This window comes from Dendrobates tinctorius, unplaced genomic scaffold (genome assembly GCF_039654945.1).
Source record: "Dendrobates tinctorius isolate UK_male_01 unplaced genomic scaffold, ASM3965494v1 ptg000136l, whole genome shotgun sequence".
In the NCBI taxonomy this organism is placed as follows: domain Eukaryota; kingdom Metazoa; phylum Chordata; class Amphibia; order Anura; family Dendrobatidae; genus Dendrobates; species Dendrobates tinctorius.
The window spans coordinates 2,744,903-2,762,946 of record NW_027361804.1 but is presented as its reverse complement, the minus strand read 5'-3'; the positions used below and the strand labels follow the sequence as shown (position 1 = coordinate 2,762,946).

The window sequence follows — 18,044 nt, the reverse complement described above, 5'->3', positions numbered from 1 at the left end:
GGAGATCGCACTTTGGGGGCTCCGTGTGTTAGGGGTCGCACTTTGGGGGCTCCGTGTGTTGGGGGTCGCACTTTGGGGGCTCCGTGTGTTGGGGGCTCTGTGTGTTGGGCTCACACTTTGGAGGCTCTGTATGTTGGGGGTCGCACTTTGGGGGCTCTTTGTGTTGGGGGTCGCACTTTGGGGCTCCGTTTGTTGGGGGTCACACTTTGGGGGCGGGTACATTATAGCGCCGCCTCGTGTGTCTCTTCCTCCCTGATTTCAGGATCTCTGCTGCCGTCAGTGGATGGGATCCTTCCTCACAGCTGAGGGTTTGTTACACTTGTATCCAGGGAGGCAGCAGGAATCTATCTGCAGATGTTTTGTTACAATGTATCAGTGCGGAGAGCGAGGATTGTCAGACTGGATATCACTGTAACAAACCCTCAGCTGTGAGCAGATTTATTGCAGAATTCTCATTCACTGGCAGTAAGCAGAGATCTGACAGGAGAACAGAAGTGATCAGGATGTTTTGTCCCTTGTGACCCGTGGGGTAACATGATGTCGCCCGATCGCAGGGTTCCTGGTGTGTGAGATGCAGAACGACAAGATAGAAGTGGGAAACCCCGAGAAGTCGCCGCAGACCCCGCTGCCGAGAGAGATGATCGACCTGGAGGTGAGGAGACGTGATCTGCGGGGGCGGGGCCGACAACCTCCACACTGTGCGCAGGCGAGTAGTCAGCAGTAATGGCGGCTGTGACCTCTTACAGACCACCCTGGAGAAGCTGGAGGGAGAACTGCAGGAGGTGAACCGCAACCAGCAGACGCTGAAGCAGAACTTCCTGGAGCTGACGGAGCTGAAGCACTTACTGAAGAAGACCCAGGATTTCTTCGAGGTGCAGATCCTGTGACCTCCCGACCCCAGCGTCCCCGATCCCTGCATCCTTCGACCACCACGTCCTCTGAGCCCTGTGCTGCCAACCCTTGCATCCCCTGACCCCAGACCCCTACTTTCCCAACCACCGACCCCCCGCATTTCCCATTCCCCGACCACCGCGTCCCCCAACCCCTGCGTCCGCAACCACCACATCCCCTGACCCCTGCGTCTCTGACCTCTGTGTCCCCAACCACCGTGTCCCCCGACCTGCGTCCCAAGCCCTGTGCCTCCAACCCTTGCAGCCCCTGAACCAGACCCCTACCTCCCTGACACCTGCGTCTTCGACCTCTGCGTCCCCAACCACCATGTGCCCAACCACCGCGTCCCCCCATCCCTGCATCCCCTGACCCCAGACCCCCTACTTCCCCATCCATCGACCCCTGCATCACCAACTACCGCATATCCCATCCCCCTACCCCTGCGTCCCCAACCACCGCCTCCTCTGACCCCTGTGTTCTTCACCCCTGTGACCACAACCACCAACCCCTATGACCCCTGCGTCCCCCACCTCCGCGACCCCAACCAGCCACCCCCGAGTCACCGCCCACCGCGTTCCCCGAGCCCCGCCGGTCACATAACTTGTGTGTTTTATGTTTTTCTCAGGCTGAAGCGAATCTCCCGGATGAATTCTTCAATGAAGACACAAGCAGCCTCCTGGAGCTCCGCACCGTCCCCTCCGCTGCCGCCGCCGGAAAACTGGGGTGAGGACCACCGCCATATACAACAATATCATCACTTCCAGAGCTGCACTCACTATTCTGTTGTTACATCGTGTCTTATACTCCAGTCACCTCCAGAGCTGCACTCAGGGCTGCCACTAGGAATTTCGGGACCCCATACTGACAACATTTTCGGGGCCCCCTTGAGACTCCGCTCAGGCTCCATCCAGCCCCGCCTCCACCCCTCAAACTGTCCACAGTCCCACCGCTCTCTCTTGGAAAAACTCCACTTCTCACCTATCACACATTAACAGTTCCCATCTCCAGATCACACATATAGCCGGCAGCTTTTGCTTTGGACAAAAGATTTTTTAAGCCGCCACCATAATAGGGTAGACACTTTTGGCTGGGCTCTACTCTACTGTAACCTATTAAATATTTGTTAAAATATGTGATAAAAATATAACTAAATTGTATTTATTTTTCAATTTTTAAAATGACCAATAATATCACATACAAGGAACTAATACCGCTACACCATGTCCAGACCACATATTACTACCATAGTGACTGAATAATATCACATACAAGGGACAAATACCGCTACACCATGCCAGACCACATATTACCACCACATAGTGACCGAATAATATCACATACAAGGAACAGATACCACCACACCATGACCAGACCACATATGACTACCATAGTGACCGATAATATCACATACAAGGAACAAATACCACCGCACCATGACCAGACCACATATTACCACCACATAGTGACCGAATAATATCACATACAAGGAACAAATACCACCACACCATGACCAGACCACATATGACTACCATAGTGACCGATAATATCACATACAAGGAACAAATACCACCGCACCATGACCAGACCACATATTACCACCACATAGTGACCTATAATACCACATACAAGGAACAAATACCAGCACACCATGACCAGACCACATATTACCACCACATGGTGACCAAATAATAGCACATACAAGGAACAAATACCATCGCACCATGACGAGACACCATATTACCACTACATAGTGACCTATAATACCCCATACAAGGAATAAATACCACCACATCATGACCAGACCACATATTACTACCATAGTGACCAAATAATATCACATACAAGGAACAAATACCACCACACCATGACCAGACCACATATTACTACCATAGTGACCAAATAATATCACATACAAGGAATAAATACCACCGCACCATGCCCAGACCACATATTACCACCACATGGTGACTGAATACTACAATACTGATCATTAATAAAAAAAAAAACATAATGCTATCACCATAAGTGGCATTATACACAGGAGATCTGTACTTAGTATGCAGTGTCTGTGTACAGGCAATACAGTGATCAATGACATTATACACAGGAGCTCTGTATATAGTATACAATGTATAGTGTCAGTGTACAGGTAACACACTGACTCACCAGTGGTGTCTCTAGGTGAAGTCCTTCAGGTTCGCTTTTCATTCATCCAGCACAGACCGCCATCACGTCTTCCAACCAGGGCTCGTCTCTGCAGGAAATAACACAGTTATCTAGAACTCCGCTTGCAGAACACATTACTTATTTTTTCCCAACTTCTACATTACTTACACCACATACCACATGAAGAAAAAAAGGCGACATAGTGTCGCTCTACACAGTAACAGGACCGCCCCCCCCCCCCATTTAAACCAGTATCCTCAAAAAATGAAATACATCACTACAGTAATAATATCCCTTAATTAGCCCCTGTGGTAATAATATCCCCCATCCTGAATCTGTGTGTCTCATTCCTGGCTTTAGCCATATGTTCTCCCAAACCCCCCCTCGTGAGTATCCATTCTGCCCCATATGATCTCCATCGTATCCATCCTGCCCCATCTGTCTCCAACCCTGCCCCATCTGTCTCCAACCCTGCCCCATCTGTCTCCAACCCTGCCCCATCTGTCTCCAACCCTGCCCCATCTGTCTCCAACCCTGCCCCATCTGTCTCCAACCCTGCCCCATCTGTCTCCAACCCTGCCCCATCTGTCTCCAACATTCTGCCCCCAGTCTCCAGCATTCTGCCCCGGGCCCCCCGGATCATCGCTCTCAAAGATAAAAACAAAACAAGTTCTTCTTACCTGCCGCGTTCAAGCGGCGAGGCTCCGTCCCTCCACGCTGCAGTGCTGAAGCGCGCTCTCGCCGGTGATGTGCGCGCTGCGGCTGACGTCAGCTGCCAGCCAACGATTGGCTGGCGGCTGTTATCTATTGACGTGGAGCGCCGCGCTAAGGGCCCAGTTTACCGATGCAGGCCCCCTCTGCCCACCGGGCCCCATACGCCAGTCAGGGCAGTAATGCCCTGATGGCGGCCCTGGCTGCACTCACTATTCTGCTGTTACATCATGTCTTATCTTCCAATCACCTCCAGTGCTGCACTCACTATTCTGCTGTTACATCATTTCTTTTCCTCCAGTCACCTCCAGAGCTGCACTCACTATTCTGCTGTTGCATCGTGTCTTATCCTCCAGTCTCTAGAGCTGCACTCACTATTCTGCTGTTACATCGTGTCTAATCCTCCAGTCACCTCCAGAGCTGCACTCACTATTCTGCTGTTACATCGTCTCTTATCTTCCAGTCACCTCCAGAGCTGCAGTCACTATTATGCTGTTGCATCATTTCTTATCCTCCAGTCACCTCCAGAGCTGTATTCCTACTTCAGCTCTGGTCCCTTCTCACAGTGCAGTGCTATCTGGAGCAGAGGTGCAGTGTCTGATTTTCCTCTCGGTTTGCAGGTTCACGGCCGGGGTGATCGGCAGGGAGAGGATGGCGTCATTCGAGCGGCTGCTGTGGAGGGTCTGCAGGGGTAACATCTACCTGAAGTACAGCGAGCTGGACACGTCTCTGGAGGACCCCGTCACTGTAAGGACCCACATGGGCCCGGGGCCCGCACTGCACTGCGGAGCCATACAGCGAGGAAGACCCTCTGACCCCAGCGGAGCCAGATGCAACTCCCATGCCTATGGCGGCAGATACAGCCAAGGGGGCTGCACCTGGGACTCCCTCACACCCAGGGCTGTGGGGTACTCGGTACCGGGCCCGATGGTCCTCAATGGGAGATGTCACGGTAGCTGGGACCCGGCCTGTGGCCCTGGGCGCCCATTGTAAATGTTCAGTGTCAATGTGTAAGTCGTGACGCCACCTGTGGTGTTCGGCAGTGAAGATGTTAAGCCTACGCTGCAGACAGATCCTCTGGGACCAGTGGTGGGGTGCAGCAGTGATTTTATAGCCCTCCACAGGCAGGGATGATGTCCCAGGGCAGGGTAGGTGAAGCGACACTTAGATGGTGTAGTTTCAGGCGTAGGGGATGTAGCAGTGCTGGGTGCGTTGGCGCAGGAATAAGTGGAGGACACCAGGGCATGTAGTTCCAAAGCTTTACTCACAGTCTGTTGCAGGTACAGGTGCCCGCATCCGTGCTGTGTCCTCTGGGTCAGGAGCTCAGCTAACCTCCAGGCAAGATGAAGTACTCCCCTCCAACACTCCGCCAACATATGTGCCTTTCCTGAACGTCTCCCTCTTAGCGCCTAAGATGAAGTACTCCCAGTACTGAGTTACACTGGAGTTCCTCCTGTCCGATGTTCTTATGAACTCTACTTGTACGGCAGACAGCTGTAGCCTGCTTCGGGGACTCCTTCTACTAAGTCCCGGCTCACTATCCAGTTGCTGTTGTCCCCCCAAGTCTTGTGTGGGAATAAAGTGGTGACAACTTCTATTCCTCCCGTGTCTGCTGCAGGACCATTAGTATCCGTACAACCTCGGGGACCGGACCCCGACCTTGCGCTTAGAACTTGAGAAGGGTTCTCCTCCAACCCTAATCCTTAGTTCTCTTCTCCTCACGTTCCGTACTAATCCTTTCCTTCTTATGGAGAGTCAGGCTTTCCTTCAATGTCTCTTTCTTGTGCCAGCGGACCCAGGTCACTGAGGCCTGCTGCAGCACTTCCTTCATCCGTCCCACTCCGGGGATCTTTCTTCACAGGTCCGACCTCGTCAGACTCCCTTGATTGACTCTCTCAGACTGACTGAATCCTATCCTCTTCCTGCTCTTTTGTGCAAACTAAACTCCACCCGCCTCCCAGCACGCTTCGTGTTCCAAGCAGGGAGCCACCAAAGGTGCTTTGCTACACTACTTTGTGGTGTGGGGTGCAGGTGTTGGAGCGTGGTCAGGGGTCTCCCCCTTACCTGGATAGTGGGGTACCACACCTCAGGAGGAGGTGCAGTACCTCTGTGGCGACTGAACCCTCAGGGGCGCCACACACCACTGAGGGCTTCTAGGCTGCACCGCCAAGGTGATCTAGGCTGCACCCCCGAGGGCTCGTAGGCTGCACCCCCGAGGGCTTGTAGGCTGCACCACCAGGGGCTCGTAGGCTGCACCCCTGAGGGCTCGTAGGCTGCACCCCTGAGGGCTCGTAGGCTGCACCCCTGAGGGCTCGTAGGCTGCACCCCTGAGGGCTCGTAGGCTGCACCCCTGAGGGCTCGTAGGCTGCACCCCCGTGGGCTCGTAGGCTGCACCACCAGGGGCTCGAAGGCTGCACCCCTGAGGGCTCGTAGGCTGCATCACCGGGGGCTCGTAGGCTGCACCCCCGAGGGCTCGTAGGCTGCACCCCCGAGGGCTCGTAGGCTGCACCCCCGAGGGCTCGTAGGCTGCACCCCCGAGGGCTCGTAGGCTGCACCACCGTGGGCTCGTAGGCTGCACCACCGTGGGCTCGTAGGCTGCACCACCGTGGGCTCGTAGGCTGCACCACCAGGGGTTCGTAGGCTGCACCACCAGGGGCTCGTAGGCTGCACCACCAGGGGCTCGTAGGCTGCACCCCCGAGGGCTCGTAGGCTGCACCCCCGTGGGCTCGTAGGCTGCACCCCCGTGGGCTCGTAGGCTGCACCCCCGTGGGCTCGTAGGCTGCACCACCGTGGGCTCGTAGGCTGCACCCCCGAGGGCTCGTAGGCTGCACCACCAGGGGCTCGTAGGCTGCATCACCAGGGGCTCGTAGACTGCACCCCCGAGGGCTCATAGGCTGCCCTACCTGGGGCTCGTAGGCTGCACCACTGAGGGCTCGTAGGCTGCACCCCCGAGGGCTCGTAGGCTGCACCACTGAGTGCTCATAGGCTCCACCACCAAGCAGCGGTGAATAGACCATTGCTGCAGTGTGTGAAGCCATAGGTGCCCTTAGGGGCCACAACTTCCAGACCCGGTGAATTTGAGTGTTATTGGACTGTTAAGGGCCCATACATTGTTACTGCACAGGGGCCCCTTCTGTCTGTGTCCGCATAGGCTGCACCACTGAGACCCTGTGGGAGCGCCAGGTACAATGTCCACGACTCCTCTGCAGGTGGCTGTTTCTGCGGTCTTTGCTCCTGATCTCATGTCGCCTCCATTCTCCCCCCAGAAAGAAGAAGTGAAGAAGAACGTGTTCATCATCTTCTACCAGGGCGACCAACTGAAGCAGAAGATCCGCAAGATCTGTGAGGGGTGCGCGGGGGCCTCTGCTGGCGGTTTTGTGCACTGCTGGAGACTTGTAGTGGTAGTGGGTGTGATATTGGGGAGCCCCCTGATCTGAGACCCCCTGCCCCGGCCTCACATTTCTCAATATGTTCTGGCCTATAAATCGCGCAGAAATCCGCAACAGAGAAAAGTGAGATCATCAGGGAGAAAGTGGCGCTAATCTGCTGGGGAACGGCGAGCACCGCATATCGCAGCGCCGTAAAGCAATAAACTGGCCAGAAATATTCCGGGCCCCCTTTTCTTTATTCTTCCCCTTTTTCCACTTGCCGTCATTGATCGAGGTTTACACAGATTTTCCTGACGATGGCGCCGTCTCCCATTGTAAACCGTAGATAAAAAAAACCCGCGTGCAGCGACTGTTCTCCTCATCTTCTTATGTTACAGGTTTAAAGCCACAGTGTACCCGTGTCCGGAGTCCGCAGCCGAGCGCAGGGACATGGCCGCCGACGTGAACACAAGGATCGAGGATTTGAACGCGGTGCGTGGGGGAGGGGGCAGCGGTGCGTGGGGGAGGGGGCAGCGGTGCGTGGGGGAGAGGGCAGCGGTGCGTGGGGGAGGGGGCAGCGGTGCGTGGGGGAGGGGGCAGCGGTGCGTGGGGGAGGGGGCAGCGGTGCGTGGGGAGGAGGCAGCGTTGCGTGGGGGAGGGGGCAGCGGTGCGTGGGGGAGGGGGCAGCGGTGCGTGGGGGAGGGGGCAGCGGTGCGTGGGGGAGGGGGCAGCGGTGCGTGGGGGAGGGGGCAGCGGTGCGTGGGGGAGGAGGCAGCGTTGCGTGGGGGAGGAGGCAGCGTTGCGTGGGGGAGGGGGCAGCGGTGCGTGGGGGAGGGGGCAGCGGTGCGTGGGGGAGGGGGCAGCGGTGCGTGGGGGAGGGGGCAGCGGTGCGTGGGGGAGGGGGCAGCGGTGCGTGGGGGAGGAGGCAGCGGTGCGTGGGGGAGGGGGCAGCGGTGCGTGGGGGAGGGGGCAGCGGTGCGTGGGGGAGGGGGCAGTGGTGCTTGGGGAGGGGGCAGCGGTGCTTGGGGAGGGGGCAGCGGCGCCATATCTGACCACAGTCATGGACCCAATCGATTATCGCTTTTTTGCCTTTTTTTTTCATTTTGTGATTATTTTTTAATTATTTTTCCTTTTTCTTCATTTTTCTTACATTTTGCGCTTTTCTTTGATTCCATATTCTATTTTTGGCTTCTTTTCCTGTTCCTCTTCGTGGGCGCAGGATTTAGTTTCCCAGATGTTTGGGGCTGATTAATCAATTACAACTATTTAAAAACTTCTCAAAAAGTTGCAAAACTTTTGTGCAAATATTTCTCCTTTCAGGACGTACAAAAATGGTATTAGACTATAAAAGCTTCTTGGATGTTGACATGAAGAATTTTGCGCAGAAAAACCGACAAATATTGAAAGACAATAAAAACATTAATTAAAAGAAATGGTCTGTTTCAGGTGATTACGCAGACGGAGTCGCACCGGCAGCGCGTTTTGTCGGAGGCGGCGCAGAATCTCTCCGGCTGGATGGTTAAGGTGAAGAAGATGAAGGCCGTGTACCACGTGCTGAACCTGTGCAACATCGACGTCACCCAGCAGTGCGTCATTGCCGAGATCTGGTGCCCGGTGAGCGACAAGGAGCGCATCAAACGGGCGCTGCACCGCGGGATGGTGAGAGTCGCTATGTCTGATGTAACCAGGGGGCCCCAGTGATGCATTGTAACAGCGCCTCCATTGCAGGAGCGCAGCGGCTCCACCATTGCTCCCATCCTGACCGATATACCCACCAAAATGGAGCCGCCGACCTTCAACCGCACCAACAAGTTCACGTCCGGCTTCCAGAACATCATCGACGCTTACGGGGTCGGGAACTACAGAGAGATGAACCCAAGTAAGATCCTTCCGGGGGGACGGGATGATTGTGGGGGAGCGGAGACGTCGTCATAATGAATGCTCTTCTCCCGTCCAGCCCCGTACACCATCGTCACCTTCCCCTTCCTCTTCGCGGTGATGTTTGGCGACTGCGGACACGGCGCCGTCATGTTAGGGTTCGCGGCATGGATGGTGGCGAATGAGAAAAAGCTTCTGGCTGCCAAGACGGACAACGAGGTGAGAGGACGGGGGAGGGGGAATATTCGGCCAATATCCAGTGGGGATAAGTATCTGATACACGTCCGATTTTGTAGTTTTCCTCCCTGCAGAGAATGGAGAGATCAGTAATCTTTATCGTAGGTGACTTCACCCGTGAGAGACAGAATCTAAAGATATAATCCAGAGAATCTCATTGTAGGATTGTGACATCATTCATTTGCAGTTTATTACATGAACTAAGTATTTGATACAATAGAAAACAGAACTTAACATTTGTACAGAAACCTTTGTAATTAGAGGTCGGACGTTTCCTGTAGTTCTTGACCAGGTTTGCACACACTGCAGCAGGGATATTGGCCCCCTCCTCCACACAGATCTTCTCAAGATCTTTCAATATTCAGGGTGCTAGCTGGACAACATTGAGTTTCAGCTTCTCCAAAGATCTTCTATTGGGTTCAGGTCTGGAGACTGGCTAGGCCACTCCAGGTCCTTGAAATTCTTCTTATGGAGCTGCTCCTTAGTTGCCCTGGCTATGTGTTTCAGGTCATTGTAATGCTGGAAGACCCAGCCATGACCCATCTTCACTGCTCTTATAGAGGGAAGGAGGTTGTTGGCCAAAATCATGCGATGCATGACCCCATCCATCCTCCTTTCAATACGGTGCAGTAATCCTGTCCCCTTTGCAGAAAAGTACTCCCAAAGTATGATGTTTCCCCCACCATGCCTCACGGGTAGCACTGTCTTCTTGAGGTTGTACTTATCCTTCGTCCTCCAAACACGGCGAGTGGAGTTGATACCAAAACGTTCTATTTTGCTTTCATCTGACCACAAGACCTTCTCCCATGCCTCCTCTGGATTATCCCAATGGTCATTGGCGAATTTCAAACAGGCCTGAACATGTGCTGACGTGAGCACAGGGGGACCTTGCGTGCAGTGCAGGATTGTAATCCATGACAGCATAGTGTGTTACCAACAGTCGTTGCCTCCTCTCCAAGCTGCTTGCCTACTGTCCTGTAGCCCATCTCAGCCTTGTGCAGGGCTACAATTCTGTCCCTGGTGTCCTTAGACAGCTCTTTGGTATTGGCCATGGTGGAGAGGTTGAAGAGTGATTGAGTGTATGGACAGGTGTCTTTTATACAGGTAACAATATCAAACAGATGCAATTAATGCAGATAATGAATGTGGAGTAGGAGGCTTCTTACAGAAAACTAACAGGTCTGTGAGAGGCAGAATTCTCGCTGGTTGGTCAGTGATCAAATACTTATTTCATGCAATAAAATGCAAATTAATGATGTAACAATCCTACAATGTGATTTTCTTGATTTTTTTTTTTTTGGGGGGGGGGATTCTGTCTCTCACAGGTGAAGTGTATCTATGATAAAAATTACTGACCTCTCCATTCTTTGTAGGTGAGAAAACAAAATCAGCAGTAAATCAAATACTCATTTACTGTAAGTGTAAAACAGAAAATCTGAGGGAATCACGCAGATCCCACTGCTGCCACCAATTTGTCAAGTAACCAGGAGATCCCAGGCAGGAGATATTACTGTCATGTTTCCTATCACAATTTTATCTGTCCATAGAGAGGAAACCTAGCATGGATAGCATCATCCATCTGTCCGATATTAATTCGAAAGTGTTACCGTAACCGCCCAGTGGTGTAAGTCAATGTGTTACATTCACCATAACTCCAAAAATTTGATTGTCATAACTGTAAGACCCCGGGTGTTCATAAAAAACAAACAATTCTCAAAACTTGAATGGAACAAAGGAGCTCAAATTACTGTGCTTGCAGTTCTGTGCAGCTAGGGAGGCATGGGCCATAAATGTGTCACCTCCCGTATTCTTAGGTAAGCTGGGGCTTGGATTTGAGTCTGTGATCTATGAGATGACCTGCTTTAATTACGTGTTTACAGCAGTTAAGGGTTATCTGGAGGTCATAGAGCCAGACTTCACTCTATTCAATCCACACTTATATAATATTAATATGAGAACGCCATACATTTTACCCCAAAATGGCAGCAATGAAAAATAAAACTCATGCCCCAAAAAACAAGCCCCGATTATGAGAAATAAAAAAAAAGTCATGGTTACCTAAATGGAACAGCATAAAAATGAAACTTTCCTCATCGTGTTTCCGTTGCTCTCATAGATCTGGAACACGTTCTTCGGGGGCCGGTACCTGATCCTCCTCATGGGCGTGTTCTCCATCTATACTGGCTTCATCTACAACGACTGCTTCTCCAAGTCATTCAACATCTTTGGCTCGTCATGGCGGGTGCGGCCGATGTTCACCAACGGTTCCTGGAAGTAGGTTCCTTCCCCTCTCCTCATCTCGCCCCCTCCGCCCGGTCCTAGGCTCGCCCCCTCCGCCCGGTCCTAGGCTCGCCCCCTCCGCCCGGTCCTAGGCTCGCCCCCTCCGCCCGGTCCTAGGCTCGCCCCCTCCCGCCCGGTCCTAGGCTCGCCCCCTCCCGCCCGGTCCTAGGCTCGCCCCCTCCCGCCCGGTCCTAGGCTCGCCCCCTCCCGCCCGGTCCTAGGCTCGCCCCCTCCCGCCCGGTCCTAGGCTCGCCCCCTCCCGCCCGGTCCTAGGCTCGCCCCCTCCCGCCCGGTCCTAGGCTCGCCCCCTCCCGCCCGGTCCTAGGCTCGCCCCCTCCCGCCCGGTCCTAGGCTCGCCCCCTCCCGCCCGGTCCTAGGCTCGCCCCCTCCCGCCCGGTCCTAGGCTCGCCCCCTCCCGCCCGGTCCTAGGCTCGCCCCCTCCCGCCCGGTCCTAGGCTCGCCCCCTCCCGCCCGGTCCTAGGCTCGCCCCCTCCCGCCCGGTCCTAGGCTCGCCCCCTCCCGCCCGGTCCTAGGCTCGCCCCCTCCCGCCCGGTCCTCGTCTCGTCCCCTCCCCACCCGGTCCTTGCCTTGCCCCCTCCCCCCGGTCCTCCATGGACATATTGTAGACATCTCTGGTTACCTTCCTTCTCTCTCTTCCTAGCGATAATTTATTGCACCAGGGAATAGATTTACAGCTGGACCCGAAGGTCCCCGGCGTGTATTCCGGGAATCCGTACCCATTTGGCATCGACCCGGTGAGTTCATTTCCAGGTTTTCTGTGTCTTTAGTTTTGGGGGATTGCTCCCCAATATTTCCTGCTGTTCCTCCAGATCTGGAATATCGCTAAGAACAAGCTGACCTTCCTGAACTCCTACAAGATGAAGATGTCGGTGGTGATGGGGATCACACAGATGGTGTTCGGGGTGATCCTCGGTCTCCTGAACCACATGTGAGTGTGGGACCCTAAAAAGGGGGAAAGAGAGTTTCTAATGGATGGTCCCATCTGTACGGGGGTGTCCTGGGTGGCGGAGGATCAGTATGTGGGTGTCCTGTGCGGTGGAGGATCAGTACAGGGTGTGACCTGGGTGGTGGACGATCAGTACGGGGGTGTCCTGGGCAGTGGAGAATCAGTATGTGGCTGTCCTGGGTGGCGGAGAATCAGTATGTGGCTGTCCTGGGTGGCGGAGAATCAGTATGTGGGTGTCCTGAGTGGCGGAGGATCAGTATGTGGGTGTCCTGGGTGGCGGAGGATCAATATGGAGGTGTCCTAGGCAGTGGAGAATCAGTACGAGAGTGTCCTAGGTGGGGGAGGATCAGTATGTGGGTGTCCTGGGTGGCGGAGGATCAGTACAGGGGGTGTCCTGGGCGGCGGGGGATCAGTACAGGGGGTGTCCTGGGCGGCGGAGGATCAGTACAGGGGGTGTCCTGGGCGGCGGAGGATAATTTTGGGGGTGTCCCGGGCTGCGGAGGATCAGTACAGGGGGTGTCCCGGGCTGCGGAGGATCAGTACAGGGGGTGTCTTGGGCGGCGGAGGATCAGTACAGGGGGTGTCCTGGGTGGCGGAGGATCAGTACAGGGGGTGACCTGGGTGGTGGAGGATCAGTACAGGGGGTGACCTGGGTGGCGGAGGATCAGTACAAGGGGTGACCTGGGCGGCGGAGGATAATTTTGGGGGTGTCCCGGGCAGCGGAGGATCAGTACAGGGGGTGTCCTGGGCGGCGGAGGATAATTTTGGGGGTGTCCTGGGCTGCGGAGGATCAGTACAGGGGGTGTCCTGGGTGGCGGAGGATCAGTACAGGGGGTGACCTGGGTGGCGGAGGATCAGTACAAGGGGTGACCTGGGCGGCGGAGGATAATTTTGGGGGTGTCCCGGGCAGCGGAGGATCAGTACAGGGGGTGACCTGGGTGGCGGAGGATCAGTACAGGGGGTGACCTGGGTGGCGGAGGATCAGTACAAGGGGTGACCTGGGCGGCGGAGGATAATTTTGGGGGTGTCCCGGGCAGCGGAGGATCAGTACAGGGGGTGTCCTGGGCGGCGGAGGATAATTTTGGGGGTGTCCTGGGCTGCGGAGGATCAGTACAGGGGGTGACCTGGGTGGCAGAGGATCAGTACAGGGGGTGACCTGGGTGGCGGAGGATCAGTACAAGGGGTGACCTGGGCGGCGGAGGATAATTTTGGGGGTGTCCCGGGCAGCGGAGGATCAGTACAGGGGGTGTCCTGGGCGGCGGGGGATAATTTTGGGGGTGTCCTGGGCTGCGGAGGATCAGTACAGGGGGTGTCCTGGGTGGCGGAGGATCAGTACAGGGGGTGACCTGGGTGGCGGAGGATAATTTTGGGGGTGTCCCGGGCAGCGGAGGATCAGTACAGGGGGTGTCCCGGGCTGCGGAGGATCAGTACAGGGGGTGTCCCGGGCTGCGGAGGATCAGTACAGGGGGTGTCCTGGGTGGCGGAGGATCAGTACAGGGGGTGACCTGGGTGGCGGAGGATCAGTACAAGGGGTGACCTGGGCGGCGGAGGATAATTTTGGGGGTGTCCCGGGCAGCGGAGGTTCAGTACAGGGGGTGTCCTGGGTGGCGGAGGATCAGTACAGGGGGTGTCCCGGGCTGCGGAGGATCAGTACAGGGGGTGTCCCGGGCTGCGGAGGATCAGTACAGGGGGTGTCCTGGGTGGCGGAGGATCAGTACAGGGGGTGACCTGGGTGGCGGAGGATCAGTACAAGGGGTGACCTGGGCGGCGGAGGATAATTTTGGGGGTGTCCCGGGCAGCGGAGGATCAGTACAGGGGGTGTCCCGGGCTGCGGAGGATCAGTACAGGGGGTGTCCCGGGCTGCGGAGGATCAGTACAGGGGGTGTCCTGGGAGGCGGAGGATAATTTTGGGGGTGTCCTGGGCTGCGGAGGATCAGTACAGGCGGTGTCCTGGGTAGCGGAGGATCAGTACGGGGGTGTCCTGGGTGGCAGAGCATTAGTATGGGTGGTCCCAGCATCTGGGGGCTCTCACTCATGATTTCTCTCTACTTCCCAGCAATTTCCGCAGACACATTAACATCGTCCTGCAGTTTATCCCGGAGATGATCTTCATCCTCTGTCTCTTCGGTTATCTCGTCTTCATGATCATCTTCAAGTGGTGCAGGTACAGCGCGGGGAACTCGCAGGAGGCCCCCAGTATCCTCATCCACTTCATCAACATGTTCCTGTTCAACTACAACGACCCGACCAACGCTCCGCTGTACGAGCACCAGGTACGGCCGGGGGGCTTCCAGGTCTGTGTCCTGGGGGTCCACACTGAGTGCTGATGGAGGATGATGCACCAGCGGTGTCTCTGCATGCTGGGACTTGTGGTTCTCCTACATTAGTCAGGTCTCTAATAATATCTGATGTCTTCGCGGTTTCAGAAAGAAGTCCAGAGTTTCCTGGTCATATTTGCGCTCATCGCCGTTCCCTGGATGCTTCTGATCAAACCCTTCATCCTGCGAGCAAATCACCGCAAGCAGCAGCGAATGGTAAGAGCGGACCCCCGACCTGATTGGGGGCGTCGCACCGAGCTGAAACGGCTGATAACAGAGAATAATACACTGCAGTCTCTGTCCTGTGCAGCCCCCACGCACCAGACGTGTTCTGTCTTCTCACCGCCAGCTGCGCTTTGTCCTCCACAGCTGCACTCATCATCTGCACCTGAAGAAGATATTGAGATCACAGAAGTGGAAAATGCAAATCACTCCAAGAAGGAGGCTAAAAAGGAGGAGGCTGCCCACGGAGGACATGATGACCACGGAGGACACGGCGGCGAGGTCTGGATATCTGCTCCTCGGGGGCAGGACAAATGCAGAATATGCAATATGTAACAATCTATTAGCCTGCTCTCAGCCAGAGTCTGGGATATTCCGATACTGCCCCTGTAGTACTGGTGTTGGCAGGCAGATGGCAGCGGAGCTGTAGTACCGGTCCTAGCAGGCAAATGGCAGCAGTGCTGTAGTACTGGCCCCAGCAAGCAGGTGGCAGCAGTGCTATAGTACCAGCGCTGGCAGGCAGGTGGCAGCAGAGCTGTAGTACCAGCGCTGGCAGGCAGGTGGCAGCAGAGCTGTAGTACTGGCCCCAGCAAGCAGGTGGCAGCAGTGCTGTAGCACTGGTTCTAGCAGGCAGGTGGCAGCAGAGCTATAGTACCAGTGCTGGCAGGCAGGTGGCAGCAGAGCTGTAGTACCAGCCCCAGCAGGCGGGGGGCAGCAGTGGTGTACATCTGTATTTTAGCTGTCCCCGTGGGTTGCAGGGCTGGCCGTCTCCCAGTGTTCATGGGTCACGTGATCGGTGATTCCTGTCCTCGCAGGCGACATCACGCAATCAATGAAATGTTTTCGATTTGGAAGGAGCGTTTTTCCTTTGTGCTGGCGGATAAGCTCCGCCCCTTCATAGAGGAATGTGGGATCAGCGGAGGCGGTGATAGTAGCTGCGGGGAGATCGGAGGTGGCGCTCTGTGATAAGGTGATATCGGGGGTATCGGGCCCCGTGTGACGGCTCCTCCGCTCTCTTTACAGTTTGATTTCGGCGACATATTTGTCCACCAAGCCATCCACACCATCGAGTACTGCCTGGGCTGCATCTCGAACACCGCCTCCTACCTGCGTCTCTGGGCCCTGAGTCTGGCGCATGCACGTAAGACAATGATGTAACCGCCATCCTTCCCTTTAATGACCACAGTGTAATAACGAACTTCACCTTTAAGTGGCCCTAGGGCCCCAGTGATCTACATGTGGGCGGGGTGGGATGTGGCCCCTCTACAGACCTCTTTTTGTCACCCAATAGCATGAATATTAGAAGACTCGTGCTCCTCCTGGGCGTGTCACTCTGTTTTCTGACGCTCTGATTTGCTGCTGTATTAACCCCCGTTTGTTCCTCCCCTGCAGAGCTCTCCGAGGTCTTGTGGACCATGGTGATGCACAGTGGTCTCTCCAGCTCTGGGTGGGGTGGCCTCGTTGGCGTTTTTATTATTTTTGCTATCTTTGCCGTCCTTACGATAGCCATTTTGTTGATCATGGAGGGTCTGTCTGCCTTCCTGCACGCCCTGCGTCTCCACTGGTGAGTACTGAGAGGCCTGTGGTCGGGTGTAGTCTCATGTGATGGGCAAACAGTGAATGTGGTGACCTAGTGATGAGTATCCCATGTGTATCAGTATGAGGCATGATGGCTCCTCGGGGGTGGGGCTTATGCCCCTCATGGGAATGTTTGCTTGTAGTATTTGCTTTCTTGTCATTTTCCGGAACTGTGATAACGGCGTCTCCTCTTGCCTCGCGTCTCTCCACAGGGTGGAGTTCCAGAACAAGTTCTACTCCGGCACCGGCCACATGTTCAGTCCGTTCTCCTTCCAGCGCATTCTGGACGGCTCCGCAGATGATTAGAAGAACTGACCAAAAATAATAAAGATAATGGCGCAACTGGGATTTATAAAGAATCTGCGCCGGACTCCATCTTTATATAAACACTTGGTCTAATAAAACATCATTTTTATTCTGATTATTGTGATCGGTTGTTTCTCTAGTTTTTCTCATACTCAAATAAGCTCCAGAGCTGCATTCATAACGGTGCAGGAGTTCACACCCCTGATTTTCCTGCAGGCTCAATTTCTATGAAAAGCTCAATTGCGAGGAGGAATGCCAGGCAAAACTGTGAGAGAAGCAGTAAGTGTGAGTGCAGCTCTGGTAGTGACTGGTGGATAAGATATGATGTGACTGCAGCAGTAGAATAGTGAGTGCAGCTCTGGAGGTGACTGGAGGATAAGACACAATGTAACAGCAGAATAGTGACTGCAGCTCTGGAGATGATTAATAGTACTAGTAATTAATTTCTACTCTCTTATAAAAAAATATTCAGGATTGAGAGTCCTCAGTAGTTGATACCTTTTAATGGCTAACTGAAAAGATGGTAACACATTGCAGCTTTCGAGACTACTCAGGTCTCTTCTTCAGGCTAGACTAATACAAAATCTGAAGTCATATATTTATGCACAATACAGCCTAGAAAAAATGCAATAGATAAGACAAGTGACGTGAAGCAGAACTATCAATATGGGAGAGGGAGAAACATAAATATAAACATTGGACCAGTTCATAGATAAGGAGTCTGGATGTTTTATGGTCCTCTGATTGGGGTCTAGCTCTGTGTTGCCCCCACACGGTTTTAAAAGGAAATTCCTTAATTGATGTAAAAAGACATAAATCCATGCGACACATTCATTCCAGCACTGAGAGTGTCAAAGGTCGTCATAAATTTGTACTCCCAAACTCGTCTCTCTCTCTGAGAATTGAAGTTACCTTTCAATACCAGTAATTTCATATCCACGCTGCTGTGATCAGGGATACAGAAATGTTTTGCCACAGGTAGATCCATTCTTTTTTCTCTTATTGTGTGACGATGAGCATTCATCCTTGTTCTAAGCTTTTGCCCGGTCTCTCCCACATACAGACCCCCAGTTGGACATTTAGTACAAATAATTAAGTACACCACATTAGATGTGATGCAGC

At 54.4% G+C, this 18,044-nt stretch overlaps 1 protein-coding gene across 3 annotated transcripts in view; it reads left to right on the top strand.

Annotated features, from left to right (window-relative positions):
• The window catches only part of ATP6V0A4 (ATPase H+ transporting V0 subunit a4), a 30,296-nt gene extending 13,259 nt beyond the window's left edge, over positions 1 to 17,037 (top strand). For all 3 annotated transcript variants that reach the window (XM_073544036.1, XM_073544037.1, XM_073544038.1), the window contains exons 6-23: positions 555 to 652; positions 747 to 872; positions 1,517 to 1,614; positions 4,389 to 4,515; positions 7,035 to 7,117; positions 7,535 to 7,628; positions 8,583 to 8,795; positions 8,865 to 9,015; positions 9,094 to 9,233; positions 11,368 to 11,525; positions 12,193 to 12,286; positions 12,362 to 12,480; positions 14,555 to 14,771; positions 14,925 to 15,032; positions 15,186 to 15,320; positions 16,062 to 16,179; positions 16,431 to 16,602; positions 16,829 to 17,037. In XM_073544036.1, the coding sequence (XP_073400137.1) occupies positions 555 to 652; positions 747 to 872; positions 1,517 to 1,614; positions 4,389 to 4,515; positions 7,035 to 7,117; positions 7,535 to 7,628; positions 8,583 to 8,795; positions 8,865 to 9,015; positions 9,094 to 9,233; positions 11,368 to 11,525; positions 12,193 to 12,286; positions 12,362 to 12,480; positions 14,555 to 14,771; positions 14,925 to 15,032; positions 15,186 to 15,320; positions 16,062 to 16,179; positions 16,431 to 16,602; positions 16,829 to 16,922 (2,345 nt within the window). In that variant the 3' untranslated portion in view covers positions 16,923 to 17,037. The remainder of the gene's footprint in view (positions 1 to 554; positions 653 to 746; positions 873 to 1,516; positions 1,615 to 4,388; positions 4,516 to 7,034; positions 7,118 to 7,534; positions 7,629 to 8,582; positions 8,796 to 8,864; positions 9,016 to 9,093; positions 9,234 to 11,367; positions 11,526 to 12,192; positions 12,287 to 12,361; positions 12,481 to 14,554; positions 14,772 to 14,924; positions 15,033 to 15,185; positions 15,321 to 16,061; positions 16,180 to 16,430; positions 16,603 to 16,828) is intronic.
• Positions 17,038 to 18,044: the final 1,007 nt, after the last annotated feature.